The 20,467-nt window shown below is 31.7% G+C and overlaps 1 protein-coding gene across 6 annotated transcripts in view; it reads left to right on the forward strand.

Moving 5' to 3' along the window:
* Nucleotides 1-20,467, forward strand: part of LOC114324911 (liprin-beta-1) — a 114,740-nt gene that overhangs the window by 38,551 nt on the left and 55,722 nt on the right. For 5 of the 6 annotated variants that reach the window (XM_050662856.1, XM_050662859.1, XM_050662857.1 and 2 more), the window contains exon 2: nt 14,004-14,590. The exons of the other annotated variant lie outside the window; for it this stretch is intronic. In XM_050662856.1, the coding sequence (XP_050518813.1) occupies nt 14,029-14,590 (562 nt within the window). In that variant the 5' untranslated portion in view covers nt 14,004-14,028. The remainder of the gene's footprint in view (nt 1-14,003; nt 14,591-20,467) is intronic. 6 annotated transcript variants of the gene reach the window in all.

Genomic DNA, 20,467 nt, shown 5'->3' on the forward strand with positions numbered 1-20,467 from the left:
ACTCAGAAACCAAGAGTTCCTTCACAATTAAAAAAAAAACACAAATTTATATTGAAAGAGGGACTAATTGTCATGCCCTCAAATGTAAGCCCCTACTGCCCCGCATCAACCACCAGTTTTTTTTAATAGCAAGTATAGTCGAGTGGCACATCATTTGAAATGTATTTTTTTTTCTCTACACAACCCTTTATTTTTTTAATTTGCGAAATAACTTTAAAGGTAATTTTGGATTTAACTAATTTATAATAAATTTGTAAATTCTAAAATTATCTTCAAACTTATTACGTAAATTAAAACAAAATAGAGTGTCGTGTAGAGAAAAAAATTACCCTTCAAATGATGTGCCACTTGAACACACTTGCTATTTAAAAAAAAAAAGAATGTGTGTGTACTTTGTATGCAAGTAAGAAGTTATACTTCTATTATATGATTTCTTAAAAATAAATATACTTTAAACAGTTTGTTTTAATTTTTTTTAACACCAAACTAATTTTGTGCTTACCGCTTTCAAAAAAATAAAAAAAAAAGTATACGATTGCTCCGGATTCGAACTCAAGACCTCTCGATCTCTGGCCGAATGCTATACCAAATACGCTACGAGGACTGTGTCTGTATCGGTTCGGACGTACCTAATGACAATTCACGGTAACAAACAGGCAAGGTGAAGTATAATAAATATACAATAAGATGTTTTAATAATACTCATCTTACTCCTGACGAAGACAAATCCAAAGACACAAAAATTATAATAAATATATTTACTAAAAACACTAATATATTCTTTTCACACCTTTTCTTGCACTGATATATTTATACATAACTTGAAAGATAGCAACTAAATGCCATACTGTCTGTGTGCGCATGAGCGCAGTATTATGAAATTTTACTCTCAATCGCGCCTAAAGAAGTATAACTTTAAAAAACTGGGGGTTCATGCGGGGCAGTGGGGGGTTACATTTGAGGGCATGAATTTTGCATGAAAATTCGCCCCCCTCCCAATATAAATTGACGTGTTTTTTTTTTAATTTTGATGAAGCTCTTGGTTTCTGAGTTTTTGGGGGGGGGGGGGGGTCAAATTTTCTTTGGAACAGACTGTATAGAATAATCACAAAAAGTATCGCATAATTTTTGAAACAGAAAAAGAGTTTAAAAGTATTTTTTAATTTTTAGCAGTATGTTATAATCGTCTCCTTTAGGTGTCTACAAACCCATAACATTTCAAGTTATGGGAGAAGTCTACTGTGACAAGGGAAAAAACAGGCCGATTTTCCGGATTTTTTTTTCTAACAAAATATGACTCGTACATTAAATTAAATGAAACTGTCATCTTTATTGTATATTCAGTATTTGTAAAAAAAATTTCAAGTCGAAATATTCAAAATTGCCGTCGTGGCACCCCTTCAAGCGCAGGTCCGTTGTTTTTTAGGTGCCCAAACGGTGTACATGAAATCTCACGTCTGGGTGATCTGAAACAAAGACCAAAATATGGTTATTATCTACATTCTACATAGTATTGACTCTCGTCTGACAGAGGATTTTATCGATATCGTTTTTTGTTTAATTGTTATAAACAATAATAACATCAAATTTGGGCAAAAAAATGAAAATAATTTTAAGTTTTTTTTTCGGCGCCAAATTTTTTTATCGACCAAATCCTCCGTCAGACAAGAGTCAATACTATGTAGATGATAACCATATTTTGTTTTTTGTTTCAGATCACCCAGACGTGAGATTTCATGTACACCGTTTGGGCACCTAAAAAACTGACCTGCGCTTGAAGGAGTGCCACGACGGAAATTTTGAATATTTCGACTTAAAAATTTTTTTACAAATCATCATCAGTAGCTCGACAACCCTTTTTGGGTCCTGGCTTGTTCTAGGATTTTCCGCCATTTTTTTTTACAAATACTGAATATATAATAAAGATGACGGTTTAATTTAATTTAATGTACGAGTCGTATTTTGTTAGAAAAAAAATCCGGAAAATCGGCCTGTTTTTTCTCTTGTCACAGTAGACTTCCCCCTTAAAGCGTGTTTTTGCAGAAAACAAAACAATAAACAAAGCGTTGTTAAAACAGAATATTTATTTTGGACATATGTATTTGTGTTCGAGTAGTTCGACAATTTGATCTGTGCACTATGTCTGCTTGAGTTTTCAATGAGGAGGTGTCTTGCTGATGTTATGGGAATCCACCAATCCAGCATTTAAAGTGCTTTAAGAAGGTACATATAGAGAAAGTGGACGATACACAAGAAGACCAGTTCCAGGACTTCCCAGGTGCACGAACCCCGCAGATGAACGTTATTTACATCTGCAGACTTTGCGTACACATCATGTTACAGCTAGACAACTGCCAAATGATCTTTCCACAGCCCGTGGCCCGTAATGTTCGGTTCGTAAAGTGCCAATTTGGTTAGAAACTAGTTGCCTGGAGTGGTGGATTCCCATAACATCAGCAAGATATTGCTGCGATCGTACATCTCCAATTAAACCTACAATTTGGGCTGCTTGTTCTGAAGTTATATAACTCATTTTTTGTAGGAACGCATCTCCTCATCGAAAACTCAAGTAGACATAGTGCACAGATCAAATTCTCCAACACAAATGTTCAACAAAATAAAAATATTTTCCTTTAACAACGTTTTGTATGCTTAAACTTTTGTATGTCGGCAAAAACACGCTTTAACTTGAAATGTTATGGGTTTGTATAATAATACCTATTAGGTATAATATACCTAAAGGAGACGATAAACGAATATTATAACATTCTGCTAAAAATCAAAAATTATTTTTAAACTTTTTTCCGTTTCAAAAATTGCACGATACTTTTTGTGATTAGTGTAGATTAAAAATGTATTCGTCATAACAAAATTATTGCTTTTGTAAAATTCGAAAAGAAAATTATTTTCCACCATGTTAGAGTTGCCCATCATCACACACTATGCATGAAAACATAATAAATTTACTAGATGACAGATTAGTTTTTAACATACCGGGAGTAATAAGCCAGGCAATACATCATTTATCATAATTTGGGAAGATGGACGTGTCCAGTGACAAATGTCCAAACAACACGTGAATTTATTTTTGTGTTGTTTATTTATCTGTGTCAGGTGGACAATTGAAGGGAAGGATAAATAGTTTTGACTACCACCCACTCACAGTAGACGGTCAACGACGCATCTCTATTCCTGCTACTGCAGGAATCTTACTATTTTTCTAATTATATCGCCACTCAGTTCTTTTTAATTTTCTTTATTCAAAAGTACACTTTAAGAAATGTCGAATAAAACTCACTTTTTTCGGAAACGTTCTTCAGTTTGGAGATTTTGGTAAAGAGATTAATAATTGTCAGTGTCACTCTATACTTTATTTGGTACTGAGAGAGAGTGTTGAATGTATAAAAATATTTATAAAAATAATTCTTCTTCTTCTCAGTCATTAAACTGATACGGGTATCGTGATATGATGAAGCTATTAGTTGATTTTTCCAATGTTGCTCCATTTCTCTCTGTCTTCTGCTATTCTAGCACATTCTGACAATGGAGCGCCAATAGTAGCAACAATATGGTCCGTGTAACGTGTGAGAGATCTACCTCGACTTGTTTTGCCTTCTACTTTCCTTGGATGTAAGTATTTCAAGACCATTTCTTCTATGCACTGATGTGCCTGATATTTGTGTTCTTAGTCTTTTCTTTGTTGTTAGCTGGTCCAGTATAGATTCATTTGTTCTTTGGTATTCTCAGCATTCGTATCCAGCAGTACATCTTAAATACATATACATATAAGTAATCTTTATTTCTCAATAACGGTCCAGTATTCAAAAGGATAGTTATTACAAGGCTTTTCCAAAGTTTTGTTAATTTTTCCATAGAGATTTTTGCAATTATTGCAGTACTCTTGTTTGTTATTATCTTGATGCACAAATTTATCTAAAACAGCGATATTGTTTATCATCGTTAGATGATGTTGATTGTTGTTAACTCTGTCGATTATCATGATTCTCGTTTTGTCTCTGTTTATGTTAAGACCCATCTTACATAAGCGTACTTACATTTCAGTCCGTTGTAGCAGGTGAATCACTTAAACTCGGAATTAGCAAGGATGGTTGTATCATCTGCATATCTCAGGTTGCATTTTTTCCCGCTGATAATGACGCCACCGTTCCAGTTCTCAGTAGCTTTCTGTATTATCCATTCACCATGATCATCATCATAATTCCTCAACCTCTTTCATGCACTCTTGGATATAGATATCCTCCATATTCTTCCATTGTTCTCTATTTTGTACCTTCTGCATCCAATTTCCGACTGTTTTACTCAAGTCATCCATCCATCTTTTTCGTGCTCTACGTCGGTGTCTTTTATCTTCTCTAGGTCTCCATTATATGAATCTTTTAGTCCACATATTATCATTTAAACGTGCTACATGTTCAGCCCATCTCCATTTGGCATGTGTAATTTTTTCTATGACATATGTCACTTTGGTCCTTTTTCTCACTATCCGATTTGGTACCGTATCTCTTCTTGTTATTCCCAACATTGTTCTTTCAATTTTTCTTTGGGTTATTCTCAAGTTATTTGCAGAAGTTATAATTTCGGAACCATATCTTATTGCTGGCAGTATGCATTGCTTGTAAATTTTTCCTTTGCGTTTCTCTGCGTACGTTTAAAATTAGTTCCTTATTAAATTTATTTATTAATATTTAGATACATATTAATAAGACTAATGTCTTGAGGAAAATGTTGGGAACCTCTTGTAATTTTCCCAGAAGTAAAATGTATTTCTGGGTAGTTGAACTCGGACACATGAAGTAACTTTCTCAATAAAATCGCGAACTATTCAAGTTCTAGATGTATGTATATAAATAGCCGTTTTATATGTAGTGTAAATATAATTTCGTGTATGACTAAACGAATCATATCTACAAACAGTTCAACAACCCAAACCAAACATCTAAATCGTTCCTAAATAATCTCTGGAACACAAATACTTTGATTATGAAAAATACATATACAGGGTGTAACAGAAAGTCAGATCATAAATTAAATCACAGTCTGGGACCAAAAATAGTTAGATAGAACCTCAGTTACCTTGGTACAGATGTGCACATAAAAAAGATACAGCCCTTTGAAGTTATGTACAAAATTAAAATCGATTTTTTTCCAGTAAGTATATCGAAACTATTAGAGATTTTTTATTGAAAATGGCCATGTCTCATTCAATTCTTATGACAGTAACATCTTAAAAAAATAACAGTGAAACTTGTGCACTCCATAAAAATTTGTTCACATAAACCCCCCAAATATTTGTGTTCGTTCAAATTAAATTATTATTGTGGTACCATTAGTTAAACACAATGTTTTTCAAACTTTTTTGCCTCTTAGTACTTTTTCGTTAAGCCAGTTTTTATAGAGATATTTTGAATATTTTTTGTAAAATCCACTAAATATTTATGGTAGGGGAGCCGAAGCGGGGATTTTGCGCGTTACTGGACCGTGTCAGAAAATCACATTTTTACCCTGTAAATGTACCCCTACCATATAAAATAGAACCCTTAATACAAGGGCGTGGAAAAACTGGAAAACGTGAGATTAAGATAAGGCAAGTTAAATACATGAGGAACAGCGTACATAATATATTTAAAAAATATGACGCTTTGAGTGTGGCGTAAAGAAATGGGTGAGTCATGGGTGAGTGTGAGATGGGGTGGGGTGTTACTTTACAATCTTAAATATAAATCCCCATTTTTTTATTGCAGATTTGGATTCCTTACGTAAAAATAAGTAACATTTATTTGAGGCATTTTTTCGAATTATGGATAGATAGCGCTAAAATCGGAAAAAAGAATTTTGGATATTGAAGATTAAATTTAAAAAATGGAAAATCCCATCTAAAATGGAAAACTTAACTTAATTTTTTTTTGGTTTTATGACCTAATTTTCACAACCCAATAGATCCCCATGACGCTTCAGTAACTGCAAATTTAGCCTCCAATGCTCCCCTACTATTGTAAATAGTTAATAAGATTATAGAATATTATTTTCAGAATATTATTATCAAGTCTCTATAATCTTCTTTACCATTTAAAAATATGTATTTAAGTAGTGGATTTTACAAATGTTCAAAATATCTCAATAAAAAGTAGCTTATCGAGAAAGTACTAAGAGGCAAAAAAGTTTTAAAAACAGTGTGTTTGGTACCACAATAATTACTTAATTGGAATGTACACAAATATTTGGGGGTGCACAAATTTCACTGTTTTTTTTTAAGATGTTCCTGCCATAAGATTGCTACATGTGTATTTTTCTTATAAAATCCCTAACAGTTCTCGATATATTGGAAAAAATAAATTTTCATTTTGTAACTTCAACTGTAACTGTTTTTATGTTCATATTTGTACCAAGGTAAGCTAGGTTCAATCGAACTATATTTGGTCCCAGAATATGTGATTAATTTATCACCTATCTTTTTGTTACTCCCTGTATATTGTGCTTCCTCGTCTTTTAACGAACGAGACGTTGATAGATTTATTTATCGATTTGTTAAAAGGTAAATAATGGACGTGATTTTCTAAATTTAAAAAAAAATCTAATCCTGAGGATGTTTAGAACTGATTTCATCGATTTGGATGGTTGCCAGGATCTATATTATCCCGATATTTGGATTAATTATAGATATCAGAATGTAAACTGTGAGGTACATTTTTAAATTCGATGGGCTGGTTGATTCCTAGACTAGACCAGGAAGTAACGATTTTCCTATCTTTCTAAAGACATTCATTGGTGTAGGTATTATAAGAAAAATTTACACGTATAGATTTGGTTTTCCAATAAAAAATTAATTTTTTTGGAAAATTTATTGATAAATAATATTTATAAGTATAATACATATACATATTTGAAAATTACTTATCGTTTCATAAGGTTTTCTACTACTAATAATAAGAAAAAAAGTAAAATTTTGCAAAAAAATGTTTTATTTTAAATTGTTTAAATAAATTACTTGGTTAAATAAAAAAAGAATGTATGTGTACTTTGTACGCACGTAAGAAGTTATACTTCTATTATATAATTTCAAAGAAATAAATATACTTAACAGGTTATTTGTATTTTATTTAAATTTTAAACTAACTTTCTTACATACCACTTTTAAAAAAATTTTATTAAAACGATACCAAAAATAAAAAAAAAAGAATATGAATCGTCCGGGATTTAAACCCGGGACCTCTCGATCTCCGGTCACACGCTCTCCCACTGAGCTATATTCCCTTCGCTTTGGCAGGTTACAAGATTTCTCATACATACTGACAAATTTAATAGATCAAGTGAAGTGATTAACTATATAGTGGGAAATAAGCCACAATTAAATTAAAAAAATAATTTTATTAACGTTTCGAAGCCCAAATCGGGTTTCGTTGTCAAAATACAAAATACTATTAAAATAAACAAAAATGTTGTTGCTAAGTAAAAAAAATTCTTCTAATAAATTTATTTAATCTGACTCATTTATATTGACAATTCAGACGTATATTATACATTTGCCTTCTATGCATATGCATATCTATTGCCTTCCTCTTTCAGTATGGGTAACCACATCCTATTGCATTCTACCGAGGAATTTGCGACACAATTGGTTTCATTTAGCATAATTAGAGCCGCTGCTTTGATTTTTCTCTTTTTACTATCTGATTATTTCAGGACTATACTTGAATCTCTCCACTGAACTCTATGTTCATTATCCCATGCGTGTTGACACATTGAGATCTATCAAATTCTCTATTTTTAATATAAGACTGATGTTCACTTATTCTAACGTTTAATGGTCTTGATGTTTCACCTAAATAAAATTGTTCGCATTCACAAGGTATTTTATAAACGCCATTCTTTGTTCTTTCTTGTTCATTGTTAGGTTTAGTTTTAGATAGAATAGATCTCAATGTGTTTGTTGTTTTAAATGTTGTTGAAATGTTGAATTTATTTCCTATTGTTTTAAGTTTCTCGGATAGTCCTTTTATATATGGTACTGATATTTAGGATGTGGTTACCCATACTGAAAGAGGAAGTCAATAGAAATAAAATACCACGATTAGTAAGTCAATAACATATCGAGTTAGTACTTTTAATTTTAAGTATTACTTATTGTATATCTATATATTATTAATATTATTTATAATTTAAACATACAGGGTGGGGCATTAGTGTGACAAAGTCCAATTACTCATTTGTCGTAAGAGATACGAAAAAAAGTTATTAGGTAAAAGTTGGGGCACACATAGTACCATAATTTAAAAATATTTTTAAATATACAGGGTCGTCCGTATTGACAGGGTGACACAAACTTATGTTTTTTTTAATGGAACACCCTGTATATTTTTACATTTTTGGATTCTCCTCGATGTTTCCTTTCTTAAAATATATGGTTTTGTAATATTATACGAGGTAGTTTAAAAGTTAATTACGTTTTTTTGTTAATTTCTTAGCAAAATCTACACCCTGTAGAATTTTAGTGATTTGACATCAAATTGTTATTTTATGTTCAAACGATTTTTAATATAGTCTACTATTGTTAAACATTAACAGTATACCGAAATGTTTAATTTTAGTATACAGGGTGGGTCGAAACTCGGAATGAGTATTTTCTGAGTTTTCTTAAATGGAACACCCTATATTTAAGTATTGTAATGAAATTATATTTTATGATACTTTTTTATTTCTTAAGCATTCCCTATACCTAAGTGCTTTAATTTGTAAGTTATTCGTGATTCTTTAAGCCAAACATTAATTGTAAGAAAAATTACGTGAAATTTTATTAGGTGGCTGTGAAAATATTTAATCAAAAATAATTTTTGGAAAAGAAAATACATCATAATCTGGTCTGATCCTTAATTTAGTACTATTGGATGAAATATCCAAATAAATTTGTAGTTACGGTTGTTGGTGCGCAAAATATTAATAAAAACATACAATATTCTACCTAGTCGGCTATGACACTAAATTTCCTTAAAAAATTTGACATTATACTATTTTTATAGATCCAGTTGCTTTGTTACCATTACTAATATGTATTTTTCTTATGAGAAACTGATTAATAAGATTTTGGTGCTAGTGGAATATAACAAAAATGTGCTACTAGCAATAAGAATTTTTCATCAGAAATTCCCTGATAGACGACAACTAAGAAGAGAAACGTTTAAAAATATACTAGAACGGTTTCAACGGACTGATCATTTAGATTATGATAAATCTGCTCGAATAAAAACTATTGTAAGTGAAGAAAACAGCAATTAAATGTAATCCTTAGTGTCACTAAGGATCTGCATATTAGTACAATCGTTCTTACAATCTAAGTATCTAGTCTGTTGAAACCGTTTTAGTATACTTTCAAAAGTTTCTCTTTTTGATTGTCGTCTATCAGGGAATTGCTGATGATAAATTTTTATTGCAAGTAGCTCATTTTTGTTATACTCTCCTAGCACAAAGCCATTTTAATCCGTTCCTCATTAGAAAAATTAATATAAGTAATGGTATCAAACCAACTGGAACTATATAAATAGCATAATGTCAAATGTTTAAGCAAATTTTGTGTCATAGCCAACTAGGCAGAATTTTGTATGTTTGATTCATATTTTAAGCACCAACAACCTTAACTACGAATCTATTTAGATATCTCATCCAATATTAATAAATTAAGGATCAGGCTAGATTATTATGTATTTTTTTTCGAAAAATTACTTTTGATTGGATATTTTCACGGCTACCTAATGAAATTTTACGTAATTTTTGTTGCAATTAATGTTTGCTTAAAGAATGACGAATAACTTACAAATTAAAGCACTTAGGTATAGGGAATGCTTAAGAAATAAAAAAGTACCATAAAATGTAATTTCATTACAATACTAAAATACAGGGTGTTCCATTCAAGAAAACTCAGAAAATACTCATTCCGAGTTTCGACCCACCCTGTATACTAAAATTAAACATTTCGCTATACTATTAATGATTAACAGTAGTAGACTATACTAAAAATCGTTTGAATGTAAATAGAAAATTTGATGTCAAATCACTACAATTCTACAGGGTGTAGATTTTGATACGAAATTAACAAAAAAACTTAATTAACTTTTAAACTGCCTCGTATAATATTACAAAACCATATATTTTAAGAAAGGAAACATCGAGGAGAATCCAAAAATGTAAAAATATACAGGGTGTTCCATTTAAAAAAACATAAGTTTGTGTCACCCTGTCAATACGGATACCCCTGTATATTTGAAAATATTTTTAAAATATGATACTATCTGTGCCCCAACTTTTACCTCAATAACTTTTTTTCGTATCTCTTACGACAAACGAGTAATTGGACTTTGTCACACTAATGCCCCACCCTGTATTAAAGTCAGAATTTGGTATTAGTTTTTTGAAAGTAAATTAAATTTAAGACCAAATACTTACGATGTCGGGATAGTATCACGAGGTTTTTTCCTGGTTTTCCCTCGTGATTTACTATGGAATCTCTAACACGAGAATTTTACTGTCATCGTTGCATTTGTTTGTCTTTTTAAAGACAGATCACGTGCTATGATTTTTTTTGTGACGGATATTCTTGAGTTGGGATTGATTTCATGTAATCGAATGAACTATCTTTTAGTAAAGTCGTCCCAGGAACGCAACTCATAAATATTGGAGATATCATTTTAAAGTCTTCTACTTTAAAATGTATAATATACGTCTGAATTGCCAATATAAATGAGTCAGATTAAATAAATTTATTAGAAGAATTTTTTTACTTAGCAACAACATTTTTGTTTATTTTAATAGTATTTTGTATTTTGACAACGAAACCCTATTTGGGCTTCGAAACGTTAATAAAATTATTTTTTTAATTTAATTGTGGCTTATTTCCCACTAAATAGTTATTCATAAAAATGCCACAAGGAAATAGCTTCAGAACAACATCAAGTGAAGTATACAAAAATACTTTAAATATACTTACTATTAGTATAAAATATCTTATTCCCGAGGAAGACAAATCCAAAGACACAAAAATTATAATAAATAATACATTTACTAAAAACACTAATATATCCTTTTAATGATTTATTTGCGCTGATAGCGCTGATACATACATATCTTGAAAGATTAGCAATGAATTACATACTGTCCGTGTGCGCATGCGCCCGGTATTTCCATATAAAAAAATATAAAATATATAAAAATTTAGTATATAAAATAATAAAATTTCACTCTCTATCGTAAAGAAGTATAACTTCAAAAATTCACAATTTAACTAATTGTATTTTTATAATCTATGCAACAAGATACCCCGAATTTAAAAAAAAAACATCAATTTTCTTTGACTAGAACCGGAGATATTGGGACTTTTGTAAATTTGAAGTTATGAATTCAGTTTTTGAAACCCTTCATCTTTGACGCATCATGAGGCTCATCTTTAAATGAATCGGTTTGAATTTTTTTTGTCAAAACCTGAACTTTTTATCTTTGAAATTGTGCTTTCTAAGGTTTTTAATGTTTATTAATAAAGCTCCGGTGAATTAAAAAAAAACGGCCAACTGTGTATCTAAAAAGATTCTACTTATTATCATGCAGTCATCGTTTCCAGCACGCAGCGTTTAGTTTCCGAAAAATAATGATTTTAATCTTTTTAAATATGAACAATTATTCATACTGTCCGGAGCGTATAGTATCAGACACATCTTTGCAAAATCAGGTTTTTCGGAGACTACGCTACGTGCCGGAAACGATGAGTGCATGATAATATTATGTAAAATCCTTGCAGGACAATGTATGAGCTTAAAATCACAGTAAGTACTTTTGCAAACGGATTGTATAAGAATTTAACATACATTGTTCCCATTTTAACGCAAAATTAAAATTTTTTTTGCGTTTGTAAAAATTTTCAAAAAATCGAAAAATTAAAAATGCGTATATATTTTCAATTTCAAACTTTTGAAGCTATTTTTGCAATAATTAACTCAACAAATTAACAAAAATTACTCTATAAACTCCCATTTTAATTTCTATCCTCTTTTTTTGTAAAGTTGACTGCTGTCACCAAATTTATCAAAAGCAGTTGTTAGATAGAACAGTTGTACCTGTATCAAAGAGTCTCTTGGGAAAGTCGGTATATTCCTGGTCTATATGATGTTATTGTCTTGTGATATTTTTGAGTAGTTACACTTTCTGAAGGTGTTTATTTCTTTGAGTTTTTTATGGAAGTTGAGATGAGTCATGTTTTTCAAGCAGTAGTGCAGTCTGGATAATAGATCTAGTAGATATTTTTAATTACCAGCTCTTCTTCCTGACAGAATTGTACTTATAATATCTCCTCGTTCATTCCTTCCTCCCAAGCCAAAAGCTTCCATGACGTCTACTGCTTCTTTTTGTACCTTGGCGTTAAAGTCACCAATAATAATTTTTATGTCATACATTGATTTTATGACATTCCGTAGTTGGTCATAGAACTGTTCAGCTTCTGTGTCTGATTTGTCTGCTGTAGGGGCATATACTGGAAGTATATGCCTTATCAATATGGATTTATCAGATGTAGGCATTACGTTTTTGAGATATTTCGTTACAGAATTCTTTAAGTTGATACCTACTCCATGTCTATGTTGAGGATCTTGTGTCTCAGTTCCAGAATAGTAGAAATTTAATTTCTGTATATTTTTTTTTCTGTATACTTAAATTAAATATTTTGTAGGTATTCTCCTTTTTTAATCAACACATCCAAAAATGGTAGTGATTTGTTATTTTAGGCGAGACGATGAAGTAATAAACCTACCAAATTTTTTCAGTTAGATGCATCTCAATGAAACTTGTTGCATTCGATTCGTAAGAGTCTTAAGAAACTTTGTGAACTAAACTGGTGATGACGAAATGAAAATTGTATTATTGAAAATGCAGCATTTCGAAGTGATGGAAAATGATACATTTTTATAATTCGGAATTATGTAGTTGACGGAAATGACTTCAATATACTCGGTGGTTTTGCGGCTCGCTGAATACGAATATCATGACGGCGGTGGTCTTCGAGGCAACTGGTGACCAGGATGGGTCTCGTCTCGTGGTGCTTTATGGAATTTCGATACAAAATCAATTCAAATTCTTTACTCAACCCTCGTAAAGCGGTGCTTAGATTCTTACGTAAACAACGGTGCGGGGTGCATTTGCACCCCATCTGTATATCCATTTTTTTTTATATGTGAACGTTGGGGAAATTAATTTGGAAGAAAATAGGACTTGTTTATTATAGTATGAAACATAATTTTACAAACAAAGTACCCATTTCTTCTTAAAAAAAATATCGTTGCAAGATAAACACATGAAATTTTTCACAGAGTGAGCAAGACAAAGTTTTTACACATAATACAATTATGTCGGGACTTTCGGTCTTTTTTCTCTGACATAAGTAACACCGACCTTGCCCCGTAGCTCTGTTAGCTCCAAGTGGAACACCAGAAATGTCCAATTTAGGATATCAAATTTTCATCATTTGCACCCTACAGTCATTTTTCCAAAAAATCACGTAAACGTAAAGCGTCTTAGATGCTGCAATGGGTGTAATGTGTTTAGAACTGAATTTAATGCGAATAAAAAAATGGACAAAAATAAAAAAAAATTATTAAAAAAGATAGGTGAGAAAAACGAGGTCTGGGGTGCAGCTGCACCCCGCACCGTCTTACGAGGGTTAAGGGTTTAAGGGTCGCTGAACACCAATATTATGTCGGCGATTGTCTAAAATGTGCTTGGTGCTCAGAATGGGTCTCTTCTTCTGTCGTTTTATGGAAATTCGATACAAAATTAGTGCAAACACTTTACAATTCAGAAAAATCCGGACTTAATATTAAATGCACAAAAAATGGAAAAATTTGATAGGTTTAGTGCTTCATTGCCTCGCCTATAGATGGTGATTTGTTGTTTTCCTTTTAATTTCCAAAATGTGTTAAATAGTATTATATTTAATTTATATTATTATAAAGGTTTTAAAATAATAAATTCCAAGACATGAGGAAGATGTGTAAAAACGGCCCAGTCGTCGCAGCTGCCATGACCGTTTTCGAAACCCATCGACTAAACTATAACAATAACAACAACGCTTCTAAAGCGAAAGAGAGGACTCCTATCCCGGATTACCACCATCGCCGAAATAACTCTCGTTCCCCAACAGAAACAGACGAAACTAAAAATAAGAACGGTTGTTTAGGTGACGAATTTAGTTTTGAATCGGCCGTCAGGAATTTCGATACGATCGCGGAAGACGTCGAGAAATTCTGTTCTACGGATTCACTCAAACGCAGCGCCGGACGTCAAGGCGGCCATTCGCTGATCATCAAGACGGATTCCCAATCGGACACCATCAACATCACGCAAGAAGATACGCACGATATCCTGGAAGACGACGACGCGTACGGGAATGATGTGATCGCGAAGGGTGGCGTAGTAGGGAGTGAATCTAATAGTGACGCGAGTGGGAGTGAGACGTCGGATAGTGAAGAAGAAAAGGAACATTTGGTCGGGGAGCTAGAGACCATCACGGAGGAGTTATCCGGTACGGAAGCTGGTCAAGGTAAATAATGTTAGAAAGGATTGTGATCGTTAAGGGCCCTTACACATGACAGCGTTTAACGCCGCGTTTTATTGGTATCGTACACATGAAAGCACGCGTTTAACGAGTTTAAAACCGCGGCTTTAAGCACTGTCATGTGTACAGGTCCTTATATGCATCAAACAGGGACTAGATCTTAGCTTTGCTCGTTTTTAAAAAGTAAGAATTCAGATAAAGTGATATTTACATAATATACAGAGTGAAATATTAGTGCGAAGAAGTATATTACTCATTTACAGTCAGAGATACGAAAAAAAATTGTTGAAGTAAAAGTTGGGGCTGAAATAGGGCCATACTTTAAAAATATTTTCAAATTTACAAAGCCGCCCTTATTGACAGGATGGAACCAACGGATCTTTTTTTGGAACCTCTTATATTTTTAATTTTTGAACTCTCCTCGATCTTCTAGTTTTTGCAGTATTAGTACATTCTTTCACGGTTTTTGCTCTAAATTTTAAAGAACCCCTTAGATTGACATACAATTTGGCATACGCATAGCTTACATATCAAAGAAAAAAAGTGATATTATGCCGATGTGTGCTTTTGCCCTGGGGGTGAAAAAATATATGTCCAAAATAAGTCCGGAAATATATAAACTGACTGATTTTAAGTAACTTTTGTTCTATAGAGCTTTTTCGCCAAGTCAACACTTTTCGAGTTATTTGCGAGTGAATATGTTCATTTTCAACAAAATAACTACATTTTTAGACGGTTTTTCGCAAATAACTCAAAAAGTAAGTATTTTGTCGAAAAAAACGTTCTTAGTAAAAATATAGACTGTAAAAGAGTAAAAAAAATGGTGTCCGCGTGAGGTCTCTGGACCACGTAGAACCAGAGTTATAGCCAATGAAAAATAGGTGCATATTTGCCAAATTTCAAATAGAATATTTAGACATGAAATATCCAAAAAATTAAGCACTTTTTGGGGAAAATCAATTATAACTTTTTTAAAGCTTTATTTCTGTTTTTATAAAAACTTTCTAGAATCAATGTAAGCAAGTTACGCTTACAATGAAGTTGGTCCCTTTTGTTTTGGCAAAAAAAATCGGGAAGACCACTCCCTAATTAGCAACTTAAATGAAATTAATCGTTACCGCTCCACAAATTATTCGACTTATGTTGTGTTTATATGATCTGTAAGTTTCATCAATTCAAAGTGCTTATTTTTGAAAAAATTTGGTTTTAAAGTAAAATTTTATAAATTTTGAAAAATATGCTTTTTTCAAAATAACTTAAAAATTGTTAGAGATACCAAAAATTTCTAAAAACAAAAAAGTCAGCATTGCGTTTCTGAATATCCTGTATTTTTTGTTTTTCTATAAGACAAAAATTGATTAAGATTTGGTGTTTCTAAATTTGCATACATTCGTGATCAGTGACTCGTTCAACCCCTTTTAACTACAGCCCTTTCAAAAGTAAGGTCTTTGAACCGATGAAACCTACAGATCATATAAACAATACATACACGAGTCAAAAAACTTGTGAAGTCGTAACGATTAAGTTCATTTTAGATACTAATTAGGAGGCGATTTTCCCGATATTTTTACCAAAAAAAAAGGACTAGCTTTATTTTGAGCGTAACTTGTTTACTTTTGACGCTAGAAATTTTTTTTATAAAACAAAAATGAAGCTTGTTTTAAACACTTTAAATAAGTTGTAATGAGTTTTCCCCGAAATGTGCTTCATTTTTGGTTATTTCACGTTAAAGTATTCCATTTGGAATTTGACGAATATGAACCTATTTTTCATTAGATATAACTCTGCTTCTATTACGTAGAGAGACGTGGTATATACACCATTTTTTAAAATTTTTTACGGGCTATATTTTTGCTGAGAATGTTTTTTTCGACAAAATACTTACTTTTTGAGTTATTTGCGAAAAACCGTCTAAAAGCGTGGTTATTTTGTTAAAAAAAATGAACATATTCACTGGCAAATAACTTGAAAAGTAGTCAGTTTATCCATTTCCGGACTTACTTTGGAAGTATATTTTTTCACCTCCAAGAGGGGGTGAAAACCACCCCCAGGGCAAAAGCACACATCGGCACAATATCACTTTTTTCTTTGACTTGTTAGCTATGTGTGTACCAAATTTCAAGTCAGTCCAAGCGGTTCTTTAAAATTTAGAGGTTTTGCAATATTTTACCGTTAAAGAACGTACTATATAAGGTTTTGTACTGGTATGCGAGGTACTTTAAAAGATTAAATACGTTTTTTTTTATTAATTTCGTGGCAATATTAAACACAGTGTAGAATTGTAGAGTTTGGCATCAGAAAAGCTATTCATGATCAAACGATTTTAATATAGTCTACTATTGTCCAAAATTATTAACATATCGAAATATTTTATTTTGGTATACATGGTTGAAACTTGAGTTAATCGCAAAATAGAAAGAGATATTTTATGGTATAGGCACTTTATTATTTCTTAAGCTTTCCCTATACCTAATCGCTTTAGTTTATGAGTTCTTCGTGATTCCTTGAACCAAATATTAATTATTGCAACAAATAGGTGAAATTTTATTAGGTTGGCCGTGAAAATATTCAATCAAAAATAATTTTTCGAAAAAAAAAGCAATAATCTTATCTAGGCTGATCCTTCATTTGTTAATATTGAATGAGATATCAAAATAACTAAGTTAAGATTGCTGGTATGTAAATAAAATATTAATAAAAATACACAATATTCTACGAAGTTGGCTGTGACTTTGACGTTAAATTTGCTTAAACATTTGGCATTGTACTATTTTTATAGTTCCTGTTTCTTTGATACCTATTATTACCAACATGAATGTTCTAAAAAGGAACTGATTGATATGGTTTTTGTGCTTGGAGAGTGTAACAAAAATGTGCTAGTAGTAACAAGAAATTCTCTTATTAACGAAACAAGAAGAGAATATTTTCAAAGTTTATTAGAACGGTTCAAACAGATTGGAGACGTAGATTGCGAAAAATCTGATGGAACAAAAACTATTGTAAATTAAAAAAAAATAATTAAGAGGCAACAGTAGCGCGCGGAAAACGCGTTCCAAGATTGCGGCTTTAATTTTGAATATTTTGTCGAGATATTTGGCACACATATTCGTAATATGTATAGTATAGAATGGCGGTACAGAGCCCAATTTGAGGAATATGTTAGTATGTGGAAATTACTCTATAATTAAATAAAATATTGCAAAAACGAGCCTGTACCTCCATTAAAAAGAACAAAAAATACACTTTCTTCAAATAAACTTTTTTATCCCGTGCCTAGATTTTGTGTCACATTGGAACTACTAAAAATCGAATATCTAGAATAAGAAATCAAACTTGACTGAGTTGGCAACATTTAGCGCGCCTATAAGTATAATAATTATTGTTTTGTATAGAATGTCACTGTCGTACTGCCGACGCACTGTTGCCGCGCTGTTGAAAGTTCGCAGAACTTTCGAAAAACAAAAACATTGATGACGCGCTAATGTTGCCTCTTAAATGTAATTCTAACGGCCGGTTTCACAATCTGTGGTTAACCCTAGCGGTCAACTAACCTTTACCCACAGTCTAACTGACAGTTGCTGTTTCACAACCACAGATTCAATCATGGTTAGTTGACCCTAAGTTTTGTTTTATTTTTCTTATGTTGGTAGGAAATTATGGACAATGATCACCAGAAATAACATTTTTATGGAAGAATTATCAAATCAGCTGATCAGTCAGATGAGTTTCCATTGATTTTTATTAGGATAAATTCAATAAATTGTTATATTTCTTTATGTCTATTAATTTGTTGTATATATTTTTTAAGGATTTTATATTTAGTCGTGGAGTTTATTTTGCAGATTAAGGAAAAATAAATGTGTGTATATGTGTGGTTAGGATATTCAGTCAGACTTGTGGTTGATTTGCATAATCATATTTTTGATGTTGATTCTTGCTACCTTGCTTGCTTTAAAAATTCATATATTTTAACATACCTCCTATGGGATTAATAAAATTTCATACATGATGGTTGCATCTTAGATTTTGGACCATAAAAATTACTATGCAAAACTTTTTTGAAGTATCTTTTTTTCGTAAAATTAATATTAAAAATGCTTCCCATACGTGGCCAACTAAAGTACACATACTGTATATTACATGCACATTATACATTTTAAGTTTTGTTTAAGAATAATATTTGTTTTAAGGTCTTTCGCCAATATTGTTAAAATTAAATTGTTAATATAAAAACATGTAGCAAGCAAGAGAATATAGTATGTATTAATAATTACCCCAGAAAGCAAATCATTTAAAAATCGAACAATTATTGGCCGCTGAAATGCTAAACGCATTTAAGTACATCATATAAATTCATATCTGTAATTAATAATTTACGTGTATACACTCTGTCCTGTCAATAAAACGAAATTAGGTTAGGATAACCTCTGGTTAAGAGCTTAACCATCACTCCAAGCTCTGGTTAAAAATTCTGTCGGTTAACCACAACTTCGCCGTTGACCTGATATTGTGAAACACATATTTCGGGGTAACTTCTGGTTATCTCTTAACCACAAGTTAACTTCGACTTGTGAAACCGGCCGTTAGTGTCACTGATAATCCTCCTATTAGTACGAAGTTATTTTAAATGATTTTGAAATTAGTTGTGGCAGTATAGAAAGAATTTTAAAATAGAAAAAGTAAAAAGATGCATCATGTTATGCACAATTGCATCAAGAACTTAACGAGGGTGAATTAAAAGAGTAGAATTTTGTTAGTGAGTGCAGGAACAAATTAAACTAATATTAAAAAGTACCATTAAATAGCATTTGATTACAATACTAAAATACAGGTTGTTCTATTTATGAAAACTCAGAAAATACTCATTGCCATTTTCGACCAATCCTGTATACCAAACAAAATTAAATATTTCTATATTTTTGATAATGGTATACTATAATAGAAATCGTTTGAATGTGAATAGATGTTTTGATGTCAAATCTCTATAATTTTATAGGATAGGGTGTTAATATTGCTACGAAATTAATAATAAAACGTAATTATCTTTTAAACTACCTACCTGGTATAACATTGCAAAACCCTATATTAAAAAACGAGTACATCGAGGAGAGTTCAAAAATGTAAAAATATAGTTTCGTTAAGAAAAGATAACTTTGTTCCACTCTGTCAATATTGGTGGCTCTGTATATTTGAAAATATTTTTAAAGTACGGTTCTGTCTATGTCCCAACTTTACCTTATTTTTTTTTTCGTAGCTCTTACGATAAATGAGTAATTGGACTTCTTCGCACTAATGCAGCACTCTGTATTCACTAGGGCCTCCTTTTTTATTGAGCGCCCACTACAGAATTTTCCGAGGAACTCTATCGTATGCTTTCTCAAGATCAATGAATACCATATGAGCATTTAATTCTCTTTTCCTGTATTTTTCCATCTACTGCGTTACAATGACAATTGCGTCTGTTGTTTATCTACCTACCTTTCATAAAACCAAATCGCTGTTAGTTGTTCCAACGTATTATCTCCAGCTTCACATCTTGTTCCAGAAATGAAGCTAGAGAGCAACGTAAGATTGAAAGAGAACAAATTCAGCAATACTAAATGGAGGTACATATCTACAAAGTGATGAGTAATAACAGACTTTGACAACAGATGATAATAATCAGTGAGTGTCAAATCTGGGGATTATGGGGAATCAGGCACTGATTCAAAACATTGATGAATTTTAACAATAAAACACTGAAAACTTTTATTTTCAATACTTCCACAAAATTTATTATAACTTAATGCCACTATAGCTGTTTCGGCGGAGTGCCTTTCTCAAGTGATTTATTGTACTATGTGTCTGCATTTTAAAGTCTCT

This window comes from Diabrotica virgifera, chromosome 9, assembly GCF_917563875.1.
Source record: "Diabrotica virgifera virgifera chromosome 9, PGI_DIABVI_V3a".
Lineage (NCBI taxonomy): Eukaryota > Metazoa > Arthropoda > Insecta > Coleoptera > Chrysomelidae > Diabrotica > Diabrotica virgifera.